The sequence below is a fragment of the Populus alba genome, chromosome 10, assembly GCF_005239225.2.
Source record: "Populus alba chromosome 10, ASM523922v2, whole genome shotgun sequence".
Taxonomy (NCBI): domain Eukaryota; kingdom Viridiplantae; phylum Streptophyta; class Magnoliopsida; order Malpighiales; family Salicaceae; genus Populus; species Populus alba.
This window is the reverse complement of record NC_133293.1, coordinates 6,680,714-6,708,201: the sequence shown is the minus strand read 5'-3', so window position 1 is coordinate 6,708,201 and position 27,488 is coordinate 6,680,714. Positions and strand designations below refer to the sequence as shown.

Genomic DNA, 27,488 nt, shown 5'->3' with positions numbered 1-27,488 from the left:
TAGGGATTGTTAATACAGCTAGAGGAGATGGTACTCATACCTTAGTCCACTAAGTTAAATGTATGAGAGATATTGGTTGTGTACCCTATATAGGAGATGATGATGCAGAAGTTGCAAGACAACAACTTTAGTAAGTAGATGATTCATTTATCCAAATTTCAATACCTAGGGAGATCAAGGTAAATTATATGGTATAGTTACTCTCAAATGGTGCTCGGACTTGGTGGGCTACTATTAGGACTCAGAAGGCAGGTGAGAAGCTGAGTTGGGTTAATTTACGAAGAGAATTTGAGACTAGATATTACTTCTTACAGCATCGGTGGAGTGAAAAGAATAAATTCATGGGATTAAGATAAAGGGGTATGATCGTGGGACAATATGAGAGATGATTCCAAGAGCTTTATATATTTTCCTATACCTTGCTTCCAACAGAGCAGCACAAAATAAATAGATTTAGAGAAGGACTTAGACAAGAGCTGAAGAAGGGATTGGTAGCCCTGCAACCTGTGACAATTAGATAATTGAATTAGGATGCTCAGACATTAAAGGTTGTGATGGGATAAAAGGAGCCCTTGGGTGGGAGATATGATTGGATGGATTTGGGAAAGAGGAAAGAGCTTGCATCTTTTGTAGGCAAGCCCTTTTTTTCTTAAGAAAGGAGGAGGGTTTCATTGTGGTCAGTCTTTTTAGAGAAGAGGTTTCTCTATTAGGGGATCAGCTGGCAAGTTTCCACAATTTAGTATGGGAGGATTTCCTCTTAGAAGAGGATGGCATATTATAGTAGTTTATCAAGGATTGCTACTCAGAGATTATTTACTTTTCCATGTTATGATATTTGTAGATGGCTTCATCCTAAATATTATAGGGTAATTGTAAGGAGGTGTTTTATTTATAGGCAGGAGAGGCATCACCGGAGAGTGTGTTCATAATTGGAGGAAATATGTCATTTATATGGAGAGTATTGACATTTCAAATGAAATTATCCAAATAGGACTTTGGCACCGAGTCAACCATGGTCAGATACAGTTGATAAGCCCAGTGGAGAGTAGATGGGGCATGTTCAGTCAAGAGTTAGCACTAGTAGGGGTCGAGGTTAGGGACAGTGTAACAATACTCAAGGTAGAATATATTATATGGATCAGAATGCTACTAGAGCCTCATCAGATATGGTGGCATGTATGATCACTATAAATACTTGGAAAGGATATATATTATTTGAATCAGGAGTCATGCATTTTTTTGTATCTTGTAAATTTTCCAATAATTTAAATACACCTGTTAGAAAAGTGGTGAAATGGTTTATTAGCATGCCTTTGAGGGAGGAGGTAGAAATATAAGATGTATATGAAGGGTTTATTGTTTTGATAGAGGGTTATGAGTTCAGGGTAGATCTAATACCACTAGATATGCTAGATTTTGATATAATTTTAGGGATAGATTGGCTAAGTATGTACCATGCTAAGATGGACTATTATGCTAAGATAATTATTCTTAAAATCACAAACGATGATAAGCTCAAATTTAAAAAGAAGATAAATATGATGTTTAATGGGTTAATTTTAATGATGACTGCTAGAAAATTAATACGAAAAAGGTGTGAGGATTTCCTAACATATGTAAAGGATGTATAGAAGAGAGGAAATGAATTAAAAGATATTCCAATAATATGAGAATACCTTGATGTATTTCCTAAGAAATTACCAAGATTACCTTATAGACGGGAAATAGATGAGACTACAAAGGTCATGCCAAGCATTACACCTATTTCCCAAGTTTCATATAGGATAGCTCCTATTAAACTAGCAGAGTTAAAGGTGCAATTGAAATAATTACAAGAAAAAAGGTCCATATGACCCAGTAGTTCACCTTGGGGAGTTGTGTATAGATTATAGATAGCTAAATAGTGTGACCATATAAAATAGATATTCATTTTCTAGAATTGATTATTTGTTTGATTAACTTAAAGGAGTATAAGTATTTTTCAAGATAGATTTATGATCAGGATCATCAGCTAAGGATTGAGGAGCAAGATGTATAAAAAATAGCTTTTAGGACTCATTATGACCATTACGTGTTTTTAATGATGCCATTTGGGCTAATTAACGCTCCAACAATGTTTATAGACTTAAGGAATACAGTCTTCAAACCATATTTAGATAGGTTTGTGGTGGTGTTTATAGATGATATTTTGATATACGCTTGTTCTTGGAACATGACAGCATTTGAGAATGGTATTGAAAATGTTGAGGCAACATAAGTTATATGTTAAATTGAGTAAGTGTGAGTTTTGGATGGATGAGATAGTATTCTTAGACCAAGTGATACCAAAAAAAAAAAAAAGCATATATGTTGATCATAAGAAGGTAAAAGTAGTGTTAAAATGGGAGAAGCTTATGAATGTGACTGAAATTCATAGTTTTATGAGGCTGGCAGGTATTATAGGAGGCTTGTAGAAGGGTTTTCGACTATAGCCTCGCTGTTAAATAGGTTGACTAGGAAGGAAATCAAGTTTGAGTGGTCAAATAAATATGAAGAAAGTTTTTTAGAATTGAATAAGCAATTGACTTCAACTCCAGCATTGACACTTCTAAAAGGTCAGGATGGATTAGTGGATTATAATGATGCTTCCACTAAAGGTTTAGGTTGTGTACTTATGTAACATGACAAAGTAATTGTCCATGCTTTGAGGCAGCTAAAACCACATGAAGTAAATTATATGGTGCATAACTTGGAGTTAGTAATTATAGTGTTTGCTTTGAGAATATAGAGACATTACTTATATGGAACTCAAGTACAGATTTTTACAAACCATAAGACTTTAAAGTACTTAATGTCATATAACGAGTTAAATATAAAATAAAAGAGGTGGATAGAACTGATAAAAGATTATGATTGTATCATCGATTATCATCTTGGAAAAACAAATATGATAGCTTATGCTTTGAGTCGAAAGAATAAGACTGTGATTGGTGGTGTCTTACCTGGAGACAAAATGGAACTTCTAGAATTGGCTAAGTTTATAGTACAGTTGAATCTAGAAGTAAGAGGATCATTATTAGAAAAATTGGTAGTGCAACCAATTTTGAGTGAAAGAATTTTAGAAGCTCAAAACACCAATAATGAGTTAGAAAAGATAAGAAGAGAAATTCCATTAAAACAAAATACATCATTTGGCATATTGGAAAACAAAATGTTAGCATTGGGAAAATGAATTTGTATACCAAATGACAAGGTTTTAAATGAAGAATTTTTTGTGGGGCACATGAATCCAAACTTGTAGTTCATTTTGGAAATATTAAGATGTATAGAAATTTAAAGGAGAATTACTGATGGCCTAATATGAAAAGAGAAATAGTAGAATATATGGCAAAATATGCAGTATGTCAGCAAGTGAAGGTAGAACATCAGCAGCATGTAAGGTAATTACAGCCTTTTTTTTATTCCATGATGGAAATGAGAATATGAATTTTGTATCAGGATTACCAACAAGCAAGAAGGGCAATGATGCAATTTGAGTGATTATGGATCAATTAACTAAGTATACTTTATTTTTACCGATGAGAATAAGTGATTCTATGGATAAATTAATTAGATTGTATGTGAATAAAGTGATTTGACTCCATGGGATTCCATTATCCATAGTCTATGATAAAAACCCATAGTCCACTTCAAGATTGTGCCCAAGTACACAGCGTGCCTTGGCATAAGGTTGAACTTAAGCACTATTTTTCATCCGCATACAAATGGTCAGTCTGAAAGAACCATTCAAATCTTAGAAGGTTTGTTAAGGTCCTAAATTTTAGAACTTAGGAGACACTAGGAAGAACATTTATCATTAATGGAATTATCAAACAACAATAGTTACGAGGCTATTATTAGTATGACTTTATATGAAGCATTGTAAGGAAGAAAATTTTTTACTCTTTTACACTGGGATGGAGTGGGTGAAAGGAAACTCATGAGACCGGAATTGGTGTAGATAACTACTGAGAAGGTGAAGTTAATATGGTTAAGGATGAAAGAAGCACAAGATAGAAAAAAGTGTTACGTGGATAATCAAAGAAGACCATTGGAATTTATGGTGGGGGATCAAGTATTCTTAAAGGTTCCTTTGGTGAAAATATTATAGAGGAGTTCCCAAATTAAAAAAAAAAAAAAAAAGAACCTGGAAAGAGAATCTAAAATGAGAAACAAGTATCTAGAATTATTTTCACAAACAATTATAAATGTCAATTTTGAGGATGAAATTTTGATAAGAAGAGGAGAATGAAAACCCTTGGATAGAATACACAGATAGTAAGAATTCTATTATGTTAAATGAATAGAAAAATATTTAACTATGTGGGGAAGATGATAGCTTTGGGAATTTGGAATAAAATATTTATGTGAGAAAAATATATTGACATATATTCAATGAAAAATCACAATAACTCAGCCTTAATTTATAATAAAGCAATGGTGGATCTAGGGATAATTTAACCTAGAAAATAAATGATTAATCCAAAGAAAACTCTAATTAAAGAAAAGGATGAAAAAGAATGAGAAAAAAGATGGTGCAACATTAAATTATTAGAAATGAAGAGTTTTAGTGACCCACCGTAAGAATAAAAAAATATTAGGGCCAAAGTAAAGATCAAGAAATATTCGGGGTCAATGTGAAAATGAGGAAAAATATAGGGTTAATGTGTAAATAAAAAAATATAAAGGGCTAATATGCAAATAAAAAATATATAAGGATCTAATATACAAATAAAGGATTTATGAGGTATACATAGAAGTTTTGGCTTCCAAAGGAAGCCAAGTTCCAGCCAACCTTGCATGCTAGGGAGAGAGGAGGAAGCCTTATAAATTTCTTGGAAAACACTAATAAAAACATAGATTTAAGGGATTGGAGGATAAAAACCACCAAGAAAAATTCAAGGGATGGAAGAGATTATAAGTTGTGAGGGTTTTAGATGTTGTGAAGGGAAAAAGGAGAAAGCGAACACAACTTAGTTTATCCTTGCATTTGTCTCTTGATTCATCATCTATCAAGGGTAAGAACTTCATCCAAATTGTTTAGATTGAATAAAGATGTGGTATGAGATGTGTTGAAATTATGTATGTGAAATTTAGATTATGAACCTTAGTTGTGTGTTTTGATGTTGTTATAATGAAATGATATTAGTTACTATATGTAGTCATTGAATCATGGTTTGATTGAGAGAGTTTTTATCTATGGAGGGTAGATTTGATTAGTTCGATTTATGTAAAATTCATGTTTAATGGTATTAGAAAGAATATTGAAAGGAAATGGGTGCCTTGAATGATAAAGAGATAAAATAAAACACAGTTGCTTATTAAAGCGACAAGCTAAAAATATGACAAATTTATTTAGAAATGATACAATTTAAAATGACTATCTTCATGAAAGTTATAGGTATGGGTGCTAGCTTTCAAATGCAATTGGTTTTGTGTAATTTTGATCTATAAAACTCTAGATAACGACTAAAAACTAATGAAAGGTCTAACCCAGAACCTACTAGACAATCTCACACGTTACTTTTATAAGAACATTTCGATATATAAATGGTAGAAATGGGTTCATCATCCTTCATAAAAGTCATAGCCTTATATATTATCTTTCTAACAAAACAAACCGCATTTAAAACCAATTTCTATAACTCTAGTTATGATTGAAACATTAAACAGTGTTATGAGGGGCTTAGGTTGAAGTGGCAAAAAAAAATAATTTTCAACCTTTACTTGGGATTCGACACTATAGAAATTATGACAAATGAAACATTGTGTACATGTGTGAAACTTTAAGGATTTTTTCTACTTAGTGAGTTAAAATTTGGATTGGATGAGAATTGAAACGACACTTTTGTTGTTCGTCGAACTTATCAGTGATGTTTGTTTTTATTAGTACAGGAGAGGTTGCACTAGCGAGACAGTAGCGAGGTGTCGCATCTAGAAGTCAAACACCAAGTATGTCTTTTTGCACCTTAATCTTTTTAATTTTGTATATTAGTTTTACAATTTCTTATACTAGATAGACCTTGGTAAAGGTGACAAAAGTATATTGGAAAAAGGACTTTTGGAAAATCAATGATTATGTTGCTTTTATTAGTGAATGGAAGCCAATGTTTGTTGCTTCCATTATTAAAGGCAATTCAATCCTTATATTGATTTCATATTGAATGAAAGCCAATATGTGTTGATTCCATGGGAAAAAATTTGTTGAATGGAAGCAATGTTTATAGCTTCCATCATGGAATGGAAGCCAATGATATGTTGCTTACTTCCATTGATGAATGAGAGTCATTGTTATATTGCTTTTATCATTGGATGGAAGCCAATGTTTCTAGCTTCAATCATATAATTGAAGCCAATGATATGTATGCTTACTTCCATTGATGAATAGATCATTATTATATTACTTTCATCGTTGGGATTAAAGCCAATGTTTGTAGCGTTCATTGTTGAGTGGAAGCTAATGTTTGTTACTTTCGTGGCTAAATGAAAGTCAATAATATGTTATTTCCATTATTAAAAGAAAATCAATAAGATGAAGTATTGTGAATATTGAAATAAGAACGTTTTTTTTTGTTGGGGGGTGAGGTTATAATTGCAAAGAAATGAAAATTTTAGATTGAAAAGGGAACTTGTTATTATATTAAAAGAATAATTAGTGTCTCAAGGATCATAGAAATTTATTTAAATACTTAATATGCACTTGTGAATTTCATTATTAAATTGCTTATTTATTTTATTATTGTCATTTGCAGGTTCATTGCACACTTGCAAAGCAAGGTTGATATATTAGGTTAGATTTGTTATATTAGGTATATTTTTGTACTCATACACTTCTTATGTATAATTAGTAGAAATCCTTAACTTTATTATGTAAAGTAATCATTTTGTAAACTCTTTAGAGGGCAGTATTTTGCATTTACTTTTCTTGTTAATATTTTATATGCTTGTCCTTTTTGATTTTTAAGCTTTATTATTCATAGTTATGGAAGAAAATTTTTATATGCCAATCTTAATTATGTTGATGTTGGGGAGAGGTCCAGGATGGACCATGATTATGGTGTTGTTTGGGTTATGGTTGAAGATCTGTTAGCTTGGTACACTCCAAAGTATAGGGAAAACTCTGCTAAAAATTTTAGCAAGATCTTTAATACTATAAGATTTTGCTTAACCACTTATATAGATTGAATTATTTACAAAATAAAAATTGACCCTAATGTTGCATATAACCATATTATTCAGACACAACATGTGTTAAAATTTAGGATGGTACAATGGGTATGCATTATACATCTATAAACTTCCAAAGTAATTACTAACTTAAAAAACATATTTCATGAATTTATAACATTTAAGCAATTTGCAATTATTTTAGTTATTATAGATATGTAGTCTATGATACACCATAGTCATACCATGATTATTTTTAACTAAAAAAATGTTTAGATCGCAAAGAATCTTTTAGTGACTAGTGGATCGATCATGAACCTTTCAACTCGTACCTTACCTAGTCTATATTTTAAATCAAATGCTTTTGAGTGTCTAACATGACACAATCGACTTGATGGGTTTAAAAGCAAGTCAAATGACTAGTAGAAATGTGATCTAGGTTTAAAAATAAATTTCAAGATGACATGATTTTTAAAAAAAAAAAAATTGAGACGGTGACCTATTTGATCGATCTGGGTTTCTTGGCCTACCTTGTCGAACCTATGACTTAGTCATGAACTCCACTAAGTTTAAAAAAAAAAATTAACTATTTTTTAGTTTAATCATATGATAACAAAAATAGTTGCGCGTAAAATCGAGCACCCAACTCAATGGCAAGACATTGTTGAGACTTTGATAACTTCATATAAAACAAATTGAAACAAATTATAAGCCTAACTTCTAATTAGCTAAAGTTAACCAGCTAAACCTATGACCCGGGTTATAGACTCAACTGGTTCAATCATTTTTTATTTAATTATACACAACAAAAATAAACACTTGTAAATCAAGAAACAACCAAATATTAAGGCTTTTTAAGATTGCAATAGACTACAAATATTATACTAAAACAAATTATGTTGCCTTTTTTAAAATAAAAAAATATTAAATGATGAAATTAAAAAAAAAATCAATAAGAAGAATCAATAAAGATTCAATTAAAAAGGATAAAATTAAAAAAAAAATCAATTCAAAAAACAAAACAAAAACAAAAAAAGGTTCATGCACAAAGGCCTAGGGTAGCCCACGCACCTAGGCCTGTATAGTTTTTTTTTTTTTCAAGGGAGGATGACATGTCAGTCAACCCTTCATTTAAAAAAAAAAATAGGTTAATGCATCGTTTAGTTTTATCAAATTTCAATTACCATAGGTGGATGAAAAGTTAGTAACCAACTCCCATAGATAAAAAACAAAAACTCTAATGACCTCAAAACACCTATTTTTTGTATCAAAATAGCATTTAATCGATTTAAAAACCTCAAAATCAACTAGAATTGAAAAATAATTCTAAGTTCAAATCTACCATCTTATGCAATAAAAAAGCAAAAGAATACCTCAATGGAATTTCTTGACACCAAAATTGAACCTTTTCGTGGTTCAAAATTGATGGTTTCGATTTTTTTTTTACTATCAGAATCAACAATTTTTTCTCCTCACTCAAATTAAGATTGAAACATAAAAAAATAAAGTTTTGAGCTAAAATTGAGTTTTAAAAAATTGAAGAGGCTGAAAAGTTATTATGAGAACTAAAAGCATGTAATATAGACACACACACTTGGGTAGAAAACTAGTGGAAAGAGACCTGGTTTTGATTGTTGGGGTTACCTATATCTCTTTGGATAAAGAATGGAGATTTTCCTCTTTTTTTTCAACTAATATTTCTGACTACAAACATGTGTACATACAAGTGGAGACCCTCCAGAAGCACAGCCACCACTCATTTGAATCAACCAAAGCAAGCAGCCAAATCCACTCTCAACCTCCTTTCCACCCCGGTGAACAAGAACAAAAGTTATGCACACTCCTCTGTTCTTCCTCCACCACCTACTCTCCTTTCTCCCCTTTGGCTACAATATTCTTCCATGGCCAAAGAATCTAAATGAATAATTCCATAATCCATATCTCTTCTCTTTACTCTCTTTACCATCTACTCCTAGACATGACTCTCTTTTATACCCTATCATCTTCTACAAGAAACATTATCTCACCAGAAACCCATGTCCTTCATAATTCTCACTTCTATCTACCAAGAAACCGTTCTTCTTTCTTTTCCAATGAAACCACCCTCTTCAAGAGAGAAACCCTACCATTCAAGCCTCAGCAGCAGCAACAAACCGGGAGTTTTCCTCCCATCTTGAGACTTAACAACTCTAAACTCGCTCACCCTTTTGCCAGTATATCCTCTTACGCAGAATCTGGAGGTGAGGAAGAGAAAAACGAAGGAGTTCAAATCGAGGAACATCAAGAAACGGTAAAAAAGAAGGAAAATGACTCTCCTGGAATGGCTCAGGCCTTCGATATATCCTCAAGAACAGCCTCTGCTATATCAATATTGATAGCATTTGCTGCTCTCAGTCTTCCCTTATTTATGAAGACTTTGGGACAGGGCTTGGACTTGAAGACCAAATTCCTATCATATGTGACACTGCTATTTGGATTCTATATGGCTTGGAACATAGGTGCCAATGATGGCTAATGCCATGGGGACTTCTGTGGGGTCTGGAGCCTTAACAATCCGGCAGGCGGTGTTAACTGCAGCTGTTTTGGAGTTCTCAGGAGCGCTGTTGATGGGTACCCATGTGACCGTACAATGCAGAAGGGAATTCTTGTTGCTAATGTGTTTCAGGGAAAGGATACCCTGCTCTTTGCTGGATTGCTCTCTTCGTTGGCTGCTGCTGGTACTTGGTTGCAGGTGCACTTTGCCTAACTACATTCAATTTCTTCCCTTTAATTCCTTTAAATAGATTACATTTTGTATAAGATTTTGAATTTAATCCAAGTATATCCGTCATAATTCAATCAAGTAGTTAGTAGTAATTTGCTTTCATCACTCAAATTAAAAGCCTAGGCACGCAAAGTCTGCATTAATTTGAAGTTATAGAAAGGATGATGATAAGTTATTTGATACGATTAAGTTTTTTTGGTTGAGATGATTATTTGATGTGATATAATAATCTTAATAATTAAATAATTAAAAGTTTGAATCTCACCTTTCATATATTTATCTAATAAAATTAATAAATTAACCGCAAGGTAATAATTAAGCATATGTAAATTTTAATATTAAAAAGCTTTTATTTGATAGCGTGTTTAGAGTGTGTTAGAAAATAATATATAATAATTTTTAAACTTAGAGTAATAATTAGCTTTAAGTTTTTGGGGTAAGATAGTTTTTTGATGGCGTGGCATCCCATCCACATAGAAAGTTTTTATATATTCAAAAATCCGACACCTAATAACTTGTGAACTGGTCATGAAATTACTCAACCTATTTGAGACACAGAGAACAGGAGAAAAGTTTTTATATGAGGGTGTAGTGATGATTATTAATTAATGCTTTAAAAGCTTTGCTACACAGGTGCCTCTCAACAGATGGGGGCAAAATTACTTGGAGTCCTATTGAATTTAACAAAACACATGTTGTAGATATAATGTTTGGCACTATGGTGAATTCCTTTTTGCTCTAGAATAACCAATTTCAGAATTGAAGCTCACTTCATGTATAGGCATTATTACATCCTGATACTGCTGATCATATCAACAAAATCTTCAGATGCCACATTTTGTGGCCTGTTTTGTAGTTGATGGTAACTTTCAAGACCTTTCAAATGCCTTATCTTGTCTTAGTAGCTGAAGCAATACTAGTTTCCAAGCCTATCAAGCATATAGTTATGATCTGGTAAGAGCACAGGATTTCTTGAAGAAAATGTATGTTTTGGCAATCGTCATCGTATCTAGACAGCACCCTATAAGATGACAAAATTCGTCCTACTGTGCAAGTTCCTTGAAATATCAACATTCGATTTCGGTTAATTTTTGTAGCCTAAAGTTGAATGTGCTTGTTCTCTAATATATTTGGTACTACATTCTTAATCTTTCATTTATTCTTAATTTATCATCTTGATTTGCCAGGTTGCATCATATTATGGTTGGCCTGTCTCTACCACACACTGTATAGTAGGATCAATGGTAGGATTTGGTCTTGTCTATGGGGGGCCTGGAGCTGTCTTCTGGAGTTCTTTGGCAAGGGTAATTTCATCGTGGGTGATCTCACCATTAATGGAGCAATGGTTTCATTTCTTGTATACAAATTCATCCGCAGGGTATGTTCTTACACTTGCAGATTTGAACCAGTGAAGCTCATACTTTTATATCAAATATTTCTTGTGATAAGCTACAAAAATTTCCACTTAAGCAACCAAATGAGAGGTTTTTTTACTCTCTTTTTTTCAAAACTTACATTCGAATTATGGCATTCATGTGTTCCAAAATTCTAACCATCTTTAACTTTTGTAGTTTTGTATACAGCGCCCCAAATCCAGGACTAGCTGCGGCTGCAGCCGCACCAATCGCTGTCTTTCTGGGTGTAACTGGAATCTCTTTTGCAGCCTTTCCTCTAAGCAAGGTCTTTCCTGTAGCTCTGGCACAGGCTCTAGCCAGTGGTGCAGTTGGTGCTTTCCTAGTTTACCGAATTATACCGGAAACAGCTTGGTCATCTCCTGGTGAAGGCTAGTTCGTCACAACCTGAGCCAAAAGAGAATGCTATACACAGCAAAAATATTGGGTTACTATCTGATTTTGCAGGACCAAAGGGTACCCAGTTGGAAATAGTTTATGGAGTTTTTGGATACATGCAGATACTCTCAGCATGCTTCATGTCATTTGCACACGGGGGAAATGATGTTTCCAATGCGATAGGTCCTCTGGCTGCTGCATTATCTATTCTGCATGGCGGTGCCAGTGGAACAGAGATCGTTATTCCGATGGATGTTCTAGCGTGGGGAGGATTTGGTATAGTTGCAGGGCTAATGATGTGGGGATACAGAGTGATAGCAACAATTGGGAAGAAGATAACTGAACTTACACCAACTAGAGGATTTGCAGCTGAGTTTGCTGCAGCTTCTGTGGTTCTTGTGGCATCAAAGCTGGGACTGCCTATATCTGCAACGCATACTTTGGTGGGTGCAGTGATGGGTGTAGGTTTTGCAAGAGGTCTGAACAGTGTTAGAGCAGAAACCGTGAGAGAGATTGTTGTTTCATGGGCTGTGACAATTCCAGTTGGTGCTATCTTTGCAGTTCTCTACACATGGATTTTGACCAAGCTTTTGTCTTACATATTGTGAGAGTAAATTTACCAGATCCAAATGAAAATCTTGATGTATGTGATTGATCAAAATCACTCCTCTCTCAAAAGAATTTGTGGTATTGGTGTCTTTTTGAGCTATGTGATTTCCTTTAAGAAGTCACAGTTTTTTATGGAAATGAGAGAACAAAATGAATTTATTTTTTTAACTTGTTATTGGCATAAGAAAATAACCTAAATACTGGCTCAGTTCAGTGTAGAGTAAGGATTAAAGATTGCTCATGTTAGAAACCAAAAATCGACATTCTAGAGAGAAAGAGCAATAATCAAACTGCAAGGTGATTCTCTTTTCTAATGTTGGAGAGGGTGGTATTCTAGTTATTTGTATTGTAAGTTTAAATATGACTATGTACAATGCAGTTCTAAGAAGACTATGAAAGATTTACGTCAGCATGTGAATCAACGTCCCAGAAGCATGGAAGGAACTCTTGAAGCAAATGGCAAAATTATTGGTTCTATTAACATTCAGAAGACAAAATTGTTAATGCTTGATTCAGCAATGGTAAATAATTGAACATTCTGCAAGTTTTAGACAAAGGAAGAAATAGCCCCAGCAGATTCCACAATCATGAGAAGGAACCTCAAGCTCATGAGTGTAAGGAATATAGCACCTATCTATACTTCTATACAAACACAATTATTGTGGTAAATGTTTCTTTAGCAGACTTGTCACAAAACCAATAGAAAAATGAAAACTGATTCAAAACTCTTACGAAAAGAAGAGAGGAAAAAGAACTGCTTGGAAGGACCACATACCAGAATGCATGGTGGTATAATACATCATGGAGAAAATTCTAGAATTCAAGCTGGGTTCCCACTCTGATCCCCGAAAAGACCTCTTCACTTTATATCTTGGCCACCTATCCTTGGAGGTATAGAATTCTCTCGCAGAACCTACAGATTCCTCAGAAATATCTAGTCTCGGATCCCAAGTGATATTCACATCAATTATCTCATCTTTACCATGTGCAAAACCTTTGACTTTTACACTTCCAGTGTGTTTAAGAGTCAATTTCTGAGCAGTGGTGGATTGGAATTATATGATCTTTGTGACCAGGCAAACAATTTTACATCTGGTCATATGAGAGACTCCTGCGGATTCTTGAAAACTCCTGGATGGGCAACGCAAATTCCCGGATATTTTTCCATTAATTGAGATGCAGGAACTGCGTGTTGATACAGGTCCTCTCTTCCACCAGGATGAACTATCCTGACACAAATATATCTCGACCGTATGCATGAGTCCACTGAAATAGGAACTCCTTCCAGTTCTATTTACCTTCTGGACTCTGTCTGTGTACTTCGACTCGGGCCTAACAAATTTAGACAGGCATTCAGCATAGCCGGCAATCAAAAGCTGTCAGGTCCCAATATTTCATCTCACTATAATGAAAGAATGTGGGCGAGCATTGTTCTGATCTGCATTATTTCCGTATTATTATATATTGCAAAGGTTTCATGGCCGGCAGTATATAAGTAGTGTTTTCCCCGCAGAAAGCCAATGATGAAACCGAGGCTATCTAGTGATTATTGACATTGGGGAAGGGAATAATTTCCTTTCTTTTCTTCCACGTGAATATCAAAGTTAGCCTGGGACAGCAGATAAGATACACCAACCCAACAATAACTAGGTAACAAAAATATCACATCAATTTGAGATTGTGCTATCTTTGCAGGCACATTCTGCTAGTATCATACTCCCATAAACCTGACACAATCCGTCGGTCCAATTTCTTCATCCTCCCACTAATCCAGTTGTTATGAAAGAACAAGACAACCCTTCATCATACAGGTCTTTTTCACATTTTTCTTCTGCCATAGGTTTATGTATGCACCGTTAGGGAAGAGGTTCCTATCCAAGAAATGAACAGTCAGATTTGTTTCAGGTTCCACACAGCTGTTATCACTGATACGATAGGATCCACCTTCTCCACACAATGTGTCATAGAAGCTTGGCTGTTCAGACAGGTTTGATGTTGCTGCATGCTTTACCACCTTCTCCATAGCAGCTACAGTTGAACTATCAGAACGAGCAAAGTAAAAAACCAGAGTTCAATCGCCTGGGTAAGTTTACAGGTCCTACAGATAGAGCAACAGAACAAGAGACGCTACAATTTAAATTCTAAGAATATAGTAGAGATGAATAAACAAAGTTAAGATAGTCACCAAACACATTATTCAGTATTAACAGCATTCTAACCCTTTTTTTTTCCCCTTTATTTTGTACATTTACCAAACATAAGATAGTTTCATTTGAAACAAGTCATTAAAGTCACTTGCACCAGATTTCAACTACATATTCTTGTATTTTAATCTACTAGTTTCCTTTTGATCCCCTCGAATCAATGTGTACTTAGTCAATGGGAAGAAATTAGTTATTTAAGTCCTAAATATTTGAGAGCATTCACCTGTCATTGTACTCGTCGAGTTGTGCCACAAGAACACCAGGACGAAATGAATAAAGCAATGGTAATGGATTCCCAAACCAATAAACATCCACGTCACTTAGAAGTACGTTGTACCCAAGTTTCAGTATCTTCCAAACCATTCTGGACTTCACTTTGGTGACTCTCTGAAAGCATGCTGTTCCAAAGTGGCAATCGTCAAAGCTGGTGTTTCTTTGGGTTGATGGATCATGGAAAACAGGTAAGCCCTGGTAGAAAACAGAGAATTTCAATTGACCCACACAAATAGATAGCAGCTTGAGAGGAAGGAGATCCACAACTAAAATTCAGATAGAACTTTTGGGGCCAATTTTCCAAAAGCATAATAGAATTCAAATGTTAAAATTTTGCAGTCTAAACCATTTGGTGCAACTTAACAATAAGAATTTCACTCAGACCATAATAAACCTTGGAATTCCTCTGGGCATTCAAAACCATAAATAGAGAACAGTCCAGGCAAAGTCCATTCCCCAGATGTTCAAGGTTATCCTAAAATGTCAATTTCAGGCGATGGTAAAAACTTGGGTTTTTTTTTCTGAACCAGTATGCTGCCAGTAGCCAAAAACTTGTATACCAGAAGCACACATACGTTTCTCTTTTATGAGCATGCCCCTTTTCACGTGCCTTTAATTGCACACTGAGAACTGACCCCTGATTTAATTGAATTGAAAAAAAAAAAAAAAACAACCCTATAACTAAAGAGAAACAGAAAGCAGAAAAGCAGTACCTGTAAGACAGAGAACTGATATGTTTCATGATCAAGAGCACAAATGATGAAATTTGTGACCTGGAGGAGGCGTAATCTGCACACCCAACTCATTAGCATGTCCTTGTAACTATATCCAGCAATAGCAAGCACGATTGTTTTATTCTTGTCTACAGTTATTGAAAGGAGTGACTCCAAAGAAAATGGAAAATCCAATGAGCCCGATGACTTTAACTGATCTCTCAGAGAGCAATTTAATATTCTGTTTTGTGATTTAACATTTTCAGCAGAAACCAAATTTTTCCTCTCGGTAAAGGATCTCAAAACCCTTCTAGTCCACTGACTTCCTGTCTGGCACACAGATGGATAAACAGTGTCTTCTGTTATGTCAGCAAAGATATATTTCCCCTCACAATTCAAAAGCTTTACTAGGCCAGTATAATTAATTTCATGGAAAAACATCCAGCCGTATATTGCACCCAGATGGGAATTGCCACTGTCCTCCCAGCTTCTTTTTTCAATTTTTAATGCACTGGATCCTCTGCCAGACTGTTCAGACCAATGTTCATGATAATTAAGAGAGAAACATGAGATGGTCCGACTTGCATAGAAGACGAGCCTAAATTCAGAAAACACAGCCTCATTGATGATCCAGTGGTTGTGAAATCCCTTGCCATACAAGAAAGGAGGAGGTACTCCATTATGTAAAGGTAGATTTCTGTTGTTCCATGCCATCAGCATTCTGTCCTCACAATGATTCCACTGTGTTGGGGAAATCGACCGGTGATGTACTAATAATTGCTCATAGGAGGGGTAAGCACACTGGCACATAATATTTAACGTGGTTCGGCAAATCACCTACATCCACGGGAGAGGGTCCATATTATTTAGAGATAGAAAAAGAATACAAAACAAATACATGGAGGAGGAGGATCACTTCACTCTACTCTACTTCCAGCTCACATTGCTGCCCTTGCAGCTCTCTCTTTCTCTCTATCCTCTTCACATGCTCTCTACACCTCTCACAATTTGCTATTAATATATGCCTCTATTTATAGGCATCCATGGTAGTTTCTCTTGGTATTTTATCAACAATGGTGGCTGCCAAACATTGACATTAGTCAATGGTTGGTGGCTGCCACCAACAAGCCATCATTGTAGCCTCCTTCTTTGACAATGGTGGCTGCCAAAGTCAATGGTTGGTGCACATTAATGGCAACTAACCCAACAATCACCTCCTTTGTCATTCATGTGGGGCAACTGTCCTCTTGCTTCTTCAACACAAGCTTGCATCTTGCAGCTCTTCCAAGCTTACCTGGACTCTTGAGACTAAGAGCGAGAGACTCACAGAGAAGTAAGGCGTAGTTTCTAGGGTGGAACAAAGGACAGATGCAACTCCTGGATGAGTAGACTCTTGAAAGAGTGGTGAGCTTGTGATCATATTCAGATACTCAGATAATGATTGTTGCACTTGGAATATTCGTTTGAGATAGTGTTGTAAGCCTTGGTGTGAGGCTTGATGAATCATTCCAGACCGAGCATGGTTGATACGCTCGAAGGGGAATGTTGTGTCCTAGAGACAAGCGTTAACACTCTTCAGATGTGAAGTGGCAGACCATCTGGTTGTAGTGATCCTTTTGTGTGAGAAAAGGTGTGCTTTGGTGACTCTGGTAATTGAAAGGTGTGGCAAGTACCTGTAAACTTGGCTGAAGACGCTCTTAGAATGGTAAGCTTGAAAGAGCTGCAAGATGCAAGCTTGTGTTGAAGAAGCAAGAGGACAGTTGCTCCACATGAATGGCAAAGGGGGTGATTGTTGGGTTGGTTGCCATTAATATGCATCAACTATTAACTTTGGCAACTGCCATTGTCAAAGAAGGAGGCTACAATGGTGGCTTGTTGGTGGCAGTCACCAACCATTGACTAATGTTAATGTTTGACAGCCACCATTGTTGATAAAAGACCAAGAGAAGCTATCATGGATGCCTATAAATAAAGGTATACATTAGAGAGCAAAATATGAGAAGTGTAGAGAATATGTGAAAAGAGGAAGAGAGGAAGAGGAGATGCTGCCATATGCAACAGTATGTTTGAGCTGAGAGTAGAGTAGAGTGAAGTCATCCTCCTTCTTCATGTATTTGTTTTGTATTTTTTCTCTATCTCTAAATTATATAAATTCTCCCGTGGATATAGGCGATTTGCCGAACCACGTTAAATATTGTGTCAGTATGCTTCTCTTCCTATGAACAAATATCAGTGCATTACCGGTCGGATTTCCCAACAACAAGAAGCCAATCACGGTCAAGTTCGTAAGCATAATTTAAGGTGGAAATGAGGTCAAACACAAGAACCATCCGTGGATCAACAAAAAAAGCAATACTTGTCGTGCATAACCATGATTTTTCAAGCATGGAATGAAAGAATGGCAGAATGGGGTGCCGAAAAGAAGAGAATGAGCCTAATGTAAATGACACATTCCTCACATTAGAATCAAGACAACAACCTTGCTGAACTAGCTAGCATCCCCAATCCCGAGCATAATCAAATTAAAACAGAAATGCATACGTGAAATCAATAGTGGAACCAACCAAAACCCGGGAACCAAAAGCGGAGGCATGAGAAGGGTGTTGAGTGAACAAAACGACAGTGATTTGAGGGGACAAAGCAAGCCATGATCGAATAGCAAGACTCTGGTTGGAGCCAGGGGCAGTAGGTTTGTGATGATTGGATGGCTTAAGCCTCGGGGTCTTGTCTGCTTAAAAGAAGATGGCGGTAACCTCTGAGTGGCATACAAAGAGAGAGCAATCAACATGAACCCATATAGCCAGACTAACCACAGCTGCATTTGTATTCCCTGTTATTCAAAACCAAATCAAATTAAAGAGAAAAGAGGAGAGGTGAGAAAACCTTCAAAGTGCTCTTCTGTTTTGTTGGGATTGCATAAGGGTTGGTTGCGTGTGCTCTTTCTTCTGGTGGGCAAAAAGAGGGTGAAACTTTAACTTAAAAGCAGTAAAGAAATGGTAGAGGAACAAACCCGCCATGGCCATTGGAAGCAGCACCACCAAGACGGGGAATCGCACGAGAAGACGTGAGGTTAGGCTGCACCCAAACGTCACCTTCCATTACTTTTTTATTATTATTATTACCAGGTTTTCAATATTAAGAACCCTAGATAGAACATTGGGATCCAGCTGCCTTCCATGTTCCATCCAATCCGGTCCAAAACACGATTTCCTTTCCATGCTCTCTCACCTATTAAAATGCCGGATAAATTACATAAACAAATCAAAGGGCTGTGCTGGCTTTTTATTTATTTATATGTTCTCGCTTTTGTTTTCAATTTTTCTAAACAAGAAGAAATATGTCAAATGTTGTTTGTTTTGATTTTTAGTTTTCAAATGATTAAAATCTGGCATCTAAAGAAGTGGTTTTTAAAAGTGAGTCAAATCGGTTTGCCTGGAATCATATTCATATCAGAGGATCGAGTTGCAACCGGGTTCAAGGGAGGTCAGGCAGGGACCCCTACAGAATTTAAGGGTTAGAGGATTAAATTGAGATAAAGAATTAAAGATAACTATTCAGTTGTTTGCGGTAAAATAACTTATTAAAATATTTTTATTTAAAAATATATGAAAATAATATTTTTTATTTTTAAAAATGTATTTTTAATATTAACATATCAAAAAATAAAAATAATAAATTAAAGCAACAATTGCTACGGGAGGGAGGTCAGCACGGACCCCTTCAAAATTTAAGGGTTAGAGGATTAAATTGAGATAAAGAATTAAAGATAACCATTCAGTAGTTTGCAGTAAAATTACTTTTTAAAATATTTTTTATTTAAAAATATATTAAAATAATATTTTTTTATTTTAAAAAAAAAATTTTTAACATATCAAAACAATAAAAATAATAAAAATTTAAAAATAATAGTTTAAAGCACAATCTGAATATTTAATTAATTTAAATAAAAACTTTTCAAATTGATTATCACTTACAAAAATCAAAATAATATTTTTTTATTTTTTAAAATTTATTTTTAATATTATCATATAAAAAAAAAAAAAAAAAAAAAACAAATTACAACTCAATCTTAAACACCCCTGAAATCTTGAATGCGAGAGGATCTATCAAGCTCATACATAAATCTGAAGCGCCTAATGGGCGGCCAAGGACAGAATTCGAGGCCCTAATAACCTCCCCTGTTTCAAAAACTAATTATTTCTTCCATTTTGTGTTCTTTTTTAATTTAATTTCATTTAATTTTCTATTTAAAAAAATAGAAAAAGGGAAAAAACTACATGGATATTATGAAAAGAGTGAATTTCGAAATAAAATAATATTAAATTAAGCATAATCAATACTAGTCAAGGAATTAAATAATTAACTTATGAAGCAAGGGGGACTAATTAATTCATTTCTCAAGACTAGCGGGACCAGCTTATAATTAAATGTCTCCCAGATCACAAGCTAAAGTGCTTCAGCTTTCAATGGAAGTTCCACCTTCAGATTTCCCCAACTCGCTCATTACGCCTTGTGAATTGCCTCTCTAAGTTGATTCTAATTAAACTACTATCTAAACTGAAAAATTCCAGTGTCGAATCATACATGAAAATTCAAAAAGGCTGCGTCATATCTTCAGTGACAAGGCACTAAAATGGAGCCCAACAAAATTCCCAGCTGCATGCTATCGAAATAGAACATATTTAACAAATATAGAACAGACAAAGCCTTCATTGAGCACCCCATTAAAGCCCTTATCAACTTAACCTGGACATTCCATACCATGCAAATAGATTTTGCATTACCCACTAAAACTTCCCGAAGCACGTCACCCAACATACCAGATATTCAACATCCCCGACTGTTTTAAGGAATTTAGGCCTGATCCCTAATTCAGGGCACATCAAATAATTTCAAGAGGACACATTAGATCTTTTTCCAAACCTCCAATCTGAATTGCCTAGCATTTCAGAGCCTGCATCATTCCAAGGAATCCTCTCTTATATTAGATTATTTGTGCCGCCTGACAGGTGATTGGGATCTTGATCTCCTCCTCCTGCAAGAAATTAGCACTGCTACTGAACCAGGTAATATTGCAATTCACAAATCAGAAACTCGATGCTTTCACCTTTGCAGCAAATGGTTGTGCATGTCTCAGAAACACTAACACAATCTTATTCTTGAAGATTGCATGGCAACATACCTTGTGGTCTCAAAAGAAGAGTAGGGAGAATGCCTGCGCTGGGAATGCTTGCTATGAGGTGACCGCGATACTTGTCTAGAAATGAAAGCAGCCATCATACTTATTTGGTGAGTTGAAAACACACAACTGAACAGAGAAATGCTTAGCCTCGTTCTGAATCAAACTCTACAAGAATTTCCGTTTGTGTAAACTTTCTTTGCTACTACTAACAAACAAGGATGTATATACATACTATCAAACACCATCTAGCGTTAACCTAAAAAGCTAAGGTGACTATATTTTATATCTTCAACTAGGAAAGGTAGAAATGTTCATTTAATTTTTAAAAAAAAAAATTCTACCAGAAAAGCATAAAATTATAAATTATTTAATTATTTATCTTTTTCTAACTGGAAAAAAAAAAAATTAAAGTGGCCACTTGGATTGAGCAAGTGCTAACCTAAATCACGAAACAAAGTGATGCTTTGCTAAAAATCCATTTAAGTCAATGTCTGGCTATGCTCTTAACAGACTTATTCTATGATATTTTCAAGTGTGGGGTAGTCGACAAAAATAAAATCGTGCCATGTTCTCAGCAGAGGTTGCAAACTACAACCAGGTCAAGACACCCATTGCTTTGGATTGTATAAGCTATAGAGATACAAGAAAAGGAACTACATTGGGGGGGGAACGGATGAATGATTACATACAACGAGCATGTTTACTGAAGACACGAATTGCAATATGCAAAGATGAAATCATATAATGTTGACAAACATGACACAGCCAACAGTGAGATTGAACCTCGCATATAATACAAATAGAGCACACAAAAAAAGTGCCCACAATCTTGTTCCATAGTTCAGTATCTTTGGATCATTTAACCAAATGATGGCTCCATATGCTATCAACAAGTCAAAACATGTCTGCTTGATGATGGAATATGCAAAATAATTATGTATCTGAAACATTGAAGTCTACTTGATAATGATACAGGAACAAGTGTCTCTCATATATGCCTACACCATCTAAAAGTATAAAGATGGTAAGATTGCAGCTACTTTTCTCCCCATAACTCTTAATTTTCCCTTTCTTGCTCTTGATAAAATAACTCCTAAATTCCTTCTCAAAAAAGGCAGACAATTTCAACTGATTTAATTGTTTCCATTCAAAGAGCGAGCTAGCTAGGTTACTTTATCAGAGTATGCATCAAGGAGAGCAGACTTGAACAATATCACAGGAAACTTCACTAAAAATTGACCATGAAAAAAATCATTGGAGAAAATCATACTACATTTTGAATTGCTGATGAGAAAAGATCAAAGAATCCACAAAGCATTTAAACGAACAAAAACCTGGGTCCAAACAAGCATATTAACTTTGAATTAAACTGCTACTTACCCTTTTTTTCATACTAGTTACATGAAGAGGGACACGTTTTATTTTCATGATAGGACCACAGAAGAGTTTTGAGTATTCAAATGTGTAGAGAAAAATAGAAACATGGGAGACATGATAAGAACAATGAACTTCTGATAAATGAGTACCTTCTTCTAGATCTGACAGGTGATGGTGAAGAACGCCGTTTCCTTGAATGTTTCCTGCAGTACACAACAGAATATAAGCATCCACACTGCAAATCCAGGAAAAAAAAAAAAGGAACAGACTGGATCTCAGAAGTGAACCTCTTAGAATCATCTGAAGCTTCATCACTTGAATCATTGTCCTTGCTATTTCTACCCCTACTGCTGATTGAAGAAGAGCGTGTTCTCTTGTGCTTGATTGAATCACTGGTAGGTTTATGTCTTGCTTTGTCTTCCTCCTTTTCCTTTGTGCGGTCTCTCTTTCTGATGGCATTTTCTTTGGCACTAGATCTGTGGGGTTTTTCTTCCTCTTTCCTGTCCTCCTTGACTTCAGGATGAGATGACCTTCTTCTTGATTCTGGTTCCTTTGCACTAGCTCCTGTCTTATCATTTCGCTCTTTCTTTTTCTCTTTTGAGCCATTTAGATCATCTGTTTTTTCCTTGCTTGGATGCTTTCCATCCTGTCTCCTGTGACCATCAGCCCCCTTCTCATCTGCCCTACTCCCACTACTTCTAGTTTCATGTCGACTGTCTTGATCTGATCTCACCCTGGTACCCCTAGTATGAGAATAATCCACCACGGATTTTTCCACACTAACACTCTCACCAAGTGGTTCAGATTTCATTTTGGCATGTTCTCCAATTGTAGCTTTGGATGCAGCCTTGTTATTGCTTTCTATTTTTTCTCCATTAACACTAATTTCAACATGTCTGGCTCCAAAGACTACCTCGGAATGCACATGCTCGCTCAACTCACTAAAAGCACCGTTGATTTTATTATCAGACCCAATTGAACTTGTTTTGCACAGATCACTCTCTAAATTTGTAGCTCCAGTGTTCTTTACAAATTCTACTTGTGAATTCCCATTTTCAGCTGCATCATTATCTTCAGCAATCTCTGGAATGGCCAACAGTTGAACCACAGAATTTTTCCTAAAATTTGATATGCTGGAACTCTGGATTTCACCGTCATCTTCGTCAGAGGCATAGTTAGCGAGACCCAAAACATTTACAGGGGAGCTGGAACTAGATTTTTCATTGACATCTTCATTCTCAAATTCCTTGTTTCCAACAGGAACTAGAACCTTTGCAGAAGCCTTTAGTGTTGAGATGCCTGGGTGAGATGGGGATGATACCTTTTGATTTGAAGCAGCTGGTTGGTGCTCAACTGCAAAGCCGAAAAGGGCCATCATAGACAAGATTTTGAAGAGAGGAATGGAGTTTAACATTTGTGGGTAGTTACAGAAAGATATGGATAAAGACTTAGATGTTAAGGCATTATTACCTTCAACCATCAGATCATCTTCATCAAGAACTTTCGTTGCAATTTCATCAAACAGCTCATCAGTAACCTAATCAAAACACGGAGGTTACAACTACCAAAGAGAGAAGTTAATTAAAAAAACAATAGAATTTATGCAGCTGTAACCTTCAAAAGAACTTCAGTTAGGATACGTTTGATTTCCTGGTTAATAGCAGCAGTCCTGGCTGTTTCAGCATAATCCTGAAAAGAGCCAAAACAGAAAGACAAGACTAAGGGGAAAACGATGTTCATTGTTCAAAATCAAATGGAGAGTAGCATGATAGGAAAACTCATTGAAATTATCAAGAAACATATCTAGCAAGGAAAAAGTCTTTGATCATGGGAAAGAAACACCAAAAGTACATTAAAGATCAAAAGATTAAGCAATAGAACCTCATCGTCATCATTTTCTTCAGTAGAACTTGGGGAATCGATGCTTTTGCTACCTGCTTGATTACCCTTTCCAAATGATTTTTCAACACCTTCATCCTCAATAGATTGTGTTTCCTCTCTAGGATGCTCTAGAGAAGGCCTCATCATGACAGGGGCATTCTTAATTATTTCTTCTTTAAGCCAATTAGGCACAGAAGACTGGAAAATTTTTCACAACTCATTAGTAATCATTTTAGTTAAATGCAAAGCAGCCTAAGAGTGTACCCACCTTTTTTGGGCGTTCAGAAAAATTAGAAACCCCATAAGCATCTGCGAAGCCTCCAGTAGGATGAAGTGCATTTCCTGCACCAAGACCATATGGCACACCAACTGGTGAAATTGTGGCCTGAAAACTTGTTCCAGGAAAGTTTCCAAATGGTGGTGCAGCATGCCCAGAAACAGAAGAAGGCACAGATATGGTAGGATCCTGCAGAAAAAAGTAGCAGTTATTAACACATCAGTGTACAACCTCTAAAATTGAAGGAATATTTGCAATATTCACAAAGCCAGAACCAAAACCTGAGGTCCTGGAGGAAAAACTGGAGGAATTGGGGGATAAACTACACCAGTTGTAACACCAGGATTCCAGGAACTAATTGAAGGCATGGGTGCAGCAGGGCCAAAGCTTTTCACAGTTCCTGCTGAATCATGATGTGCAGCATAGCTTGATTGTACATGAGGATCATGATCAGAGTTGAAACCAGGTGCAAATTCCAAAGGCTGGTTACTGAGGTCGGCTGTGGGATTAGCTGCCTGATTGCTGTATGCAAAGGGCTGCTCGGTCAAAACTGATCTACCAGCAGCAGGCAGTGATGGTGGGTTATGATGCTGTCCTTCTTGAGCAGAGGAAATGGCCAAAGGCAATGATTTGTAAAGCTGCTCCTTTGGATCTTCAGTCTCTTCTTTACCTGCATACAATTAAGTAGCCAAACAGCAAAATTAAAAATGAACAATAACACATAAAAGCCACAAGAGAAATGGAAGTTTAACTTGGACATCAATAAGCTTGCTCCTAAATGTTCCGCACACAAAGTTCAATTCACTGCATGAATTCTATAGATTTTAATATAGTTTTAGATATTAAAGATCATGATAACTTCGGACTTAATCCTCTCAAAAAACTTGTAACTCCAATAGGAGTTGATGTTGCTTTATCCTTTTTTTTTACAGCAAGAACTGAAAACAAATTCTCCTTAAACCTTATTCATAGAAAAGGCAATACATCTCCCGAAGCCACTTCGTCTTGCATGCCTTTTACATACAGATGAAAAAGTAGAAGTGTTAAAACAAGGTCTCATAGGAGCAGTTCTTGAACACAACCTTCACATGCAAGTACAATATGCTAAATTAATTATTACCTGTAACAGAAGAATAACTAGAAGGTACCTCCTGCTGATGAACAGACGGACTTGCAATTGAAGATGCAGCCCCACCAGTGTAGGGTAGGGGCCTATCAGAAACATATGAAGATTGTCCCATGTTGAAAGATGCATTCTCCTGTGGATAAGCTACCGGTGGCTGGTGCAAAGGAGTGCCGGAAACTGGAAACTGTTGATAGCCCGTTGCAGGAAATGGATGCTGCTGAAGACCTTGATAATGAGTATCGACAGTTTGCGGATACTGGTCATAATACCAACTTTGTTCTTCTGATCTGCCAACTGGTGTAAACTGAGACTGAGGATGCTGATCGTCAGGTGACCCTTTTTTCGCAGCTGCCCATGCTCTGGCCTTAGCAGCCCAATCCTCCACATGGTTATGAGCTGCTATTAAAACATATCATCACAAAGTAAACCCCAAAAATAATTTAAAAACTAAAACTAAAACACCTAGCAAGGTCTAGGCGGAGGAAAGGTTCATGTTTGGTTAAGTATATATAATCCACAATGCTGATAGTAGACCGTCCAAACTCAGGCAATAAAGGGGGGAAAGGGTGTCAAGAATTGCATTTGGATTTAAGAGTAGACTCTAACCTGCTGGATATTCCCAAGCTTGGTGCTGTCCCCAATTAGGATTCCCCCATTCCTGCAAACAAACAGAAATAAATAAACATGCAATTGGTCACCAATTAATGTATCCCTCTAAAATATCATAGCGGAAAAAATAACCATAGCTTCACAGAGTGCAAAAGCATAAGATTAAGCATTGGGCGAATCACCTGAGAGTAAGATTGTGTTGGTGGAGGCACGTGGGGGCGAGGAGGAGGGAAGTTGTGGCTTTGAGGGGGAAGGTGCGTAGGATAAGGATATGAAGAAGAGGGAGGAGGAGGTACAGGCCACTGCTGGGGAGGTGGAGGAGATGGAGAGTGTGATGGAGGTGGCGGTGGCTGTGGTGGATGGTATTGGAAATGGTTGGAGTACCATGTAGTGCTTCCTTGCGGTTGTGGAGGAACTGGTGGTCTTGGCTGGTGCTGGTGGTAGTAGTGGTAAGGATCCGCCGCCGATGGTGGCACTTGCTGTTGCTGTTGCTGTTGCTGTGGTGGTGGCGGTCTCATGTATCCGTGAAGCTGCTGCTGCTGGTAACCGTCCATGTTTGGGTGTTCACTTCGCTCTTTGTGGGTTTTAATTATATGATTGCCTTCCAGAGATCCAAACAAGGGTTTCGCTTTCCGGACTGGGTTTGATGGCAAAGAAAACAAACGAGAAGCGTTTTTTCTGGGATCTTTTCTTTTCTTTTCTTCAAAAAAACAAAAAAGGATAAAACATTATGTTTAGAAATGTACTAGTTATTTGTACGGGTTCATTTTTTATTTTTATAAAAAATATATCATAAAAATTTAAGATTTAAAAAAACTAAATCTTATTGTAGACCTAAAAAAAATTGAATCTTCACACAAAACTCATTATGCTTGAATCTTGATACAACACCTAAAAAAATTAAGTCCTAATATAAAATTTATTAGCTTTGAATCCGAATGTCAAACTCAAAAGGATTGGGTTTTGATAGAGGACCAATTCATTTGAGTCTGGCTTTAGATCCCAAGACTAGGTCTGGCGTCAGGATCAAGTTCTCTTGAGTCCAATGTTGAGACTAATTGGATGGCTAACCAAATGTATTGAATCCAAATGAAGCACCTAAGTGAATTGCGTCTTGATGCTAGACCCAAAAGAATTGAATCATTATATAGGACTCATTAGCCTTGAGTCGTTGCGTTAGGATCTATTAGCCTTGGGTCCTGATGCTAGACCTCTAATCTTAGATCATATGGGGCTGCAAGACCCAAGGTATTTGGGTCCTGATTACTGACCCAAAAGATTTGGATCCTGATACAGGATCCGTGAGAATTAAGTCCTTACAAATGACACATAGTCTTGGGGTAGCCGAGGCTGCAAAACCCAAGGGATTGAGGTTTGCGCTCATGCCACACCTAAACAACTTGGGTGAGACACCCCTTTCCTACCCCATGTTTTTTGGGTCTGGAAGGGAAACCCCAACCCAAGTTAATAATAATAATAATAATAATAATGAAAATGA

At 36.1% G+C, this 27,488-nt stretch overlaps 2 protein-coding genes and 1 pseudogene across 5 annotated transcripts; 1 reads left to right on the top strand and 2 right to left on the bottom strand.

Annotated features, from left to right (window-relative positions):
* The first annotated feature begins 9,100 nt into the window (after window positions 1-9,100).
* LOC118045380 (inorganic phosphate transporter 2-1, chloroplastic-like) lies at window positions 9,101-12,516 on the top strand (annotated as a pseudogene).
* A 1,596-nt stretch (window positions 12,517-14,112) lies between these two features.
* LOC118045379 (beta-arabinofuranosyltransferase RAY1) lies at window positions 14,113-18,415 on the bottom strand. The gene is given in 5 exon segments (XM_073411891.1): window positions 14,113-14,387; window positions 14,776-15,020; window positions 15,539-16,375; window positions 18,103-18,272; window positions 18,275-18,415. Coding segments are annotated over 5 exon segments (1,599 nt in total). The 5' UTR covers window positions 18,360-18,415; the 3' UTR covers window positions 14,113-14,125.
* A 1,423-nt stretch (window positions 18,416-19,838) lies between these two features.
* Window positions 19,839-26,711, bottom strand: LOC118045376 (uncharacterized). 4 transcript variants are annotated; one of them, XM_035053983.2, is made up of 12 exons: window positions 26,173-26,711; window positions 25,988-26,039; window positions 25,376-25,780; window positions 24,537-24,925; window positions 24,247-24,444; window positions 23,979-24,176; window positions 23,712-23,786; window positions 23,568-23,634; window positions 22,385-23,450; window positions 22,247-22,300; window positions 20,721-20,795; window positions 19,839-20,573 (listed from the first exon to the last, which is right to left on the bottom strand). In XM_035053983.2, the coding sequence occupies exons 1-12, from the start codon at window positions 26,542-26,544 to the stop codon at window positions 20,528-20,530; spliced, it is 2,997 nt and encodes a 998-aa protein (XP_034909874.1). In that variant the 5' UTR covers window positions 26,545-26,711; the 3' UTR covers window positions 19,839-20,527. The 4 variants fall into 4 exon arrangements, with proteins under 4 accessions (XP_034909874.1, XP_073267991.1, XP_034909878.1 ...); XM_073411890.1 differs by having other exon boundaries at window positions 19,839-20,570; XM_035053987.2 differs by having other exon boundaries at window positions 19,839-20,885.
* Between the last annotated feature and the right edge of the window lie 777 nt (window positions 26,712-27,488).

Excerpts from the sequence above, each read along its gene's own strand:
- LOC118045376 (XM_035053983.2), bottom strand. The coding sequence starts at position 26,544 with ATGGACGGTTACCAGCAGCAGCAGCTTCACGGATACATGAGACCGCCA. Across the intron at positions 26,040-26,172 it reads CAACACAATCTTACTCTCAG|GAATGGGGGAATCCTAATTG; the intron begins GTGATTCGCCCA and ends GTTTGTTTGCAG. Across the intron at positions 25,781-25,987 it reads AGCTTGGGAATATCCAGCAG|CAGCTCATAACCATGTGGAG; the intron begins GTTAGAGTCTAC and ends ATGTTTTAATAG.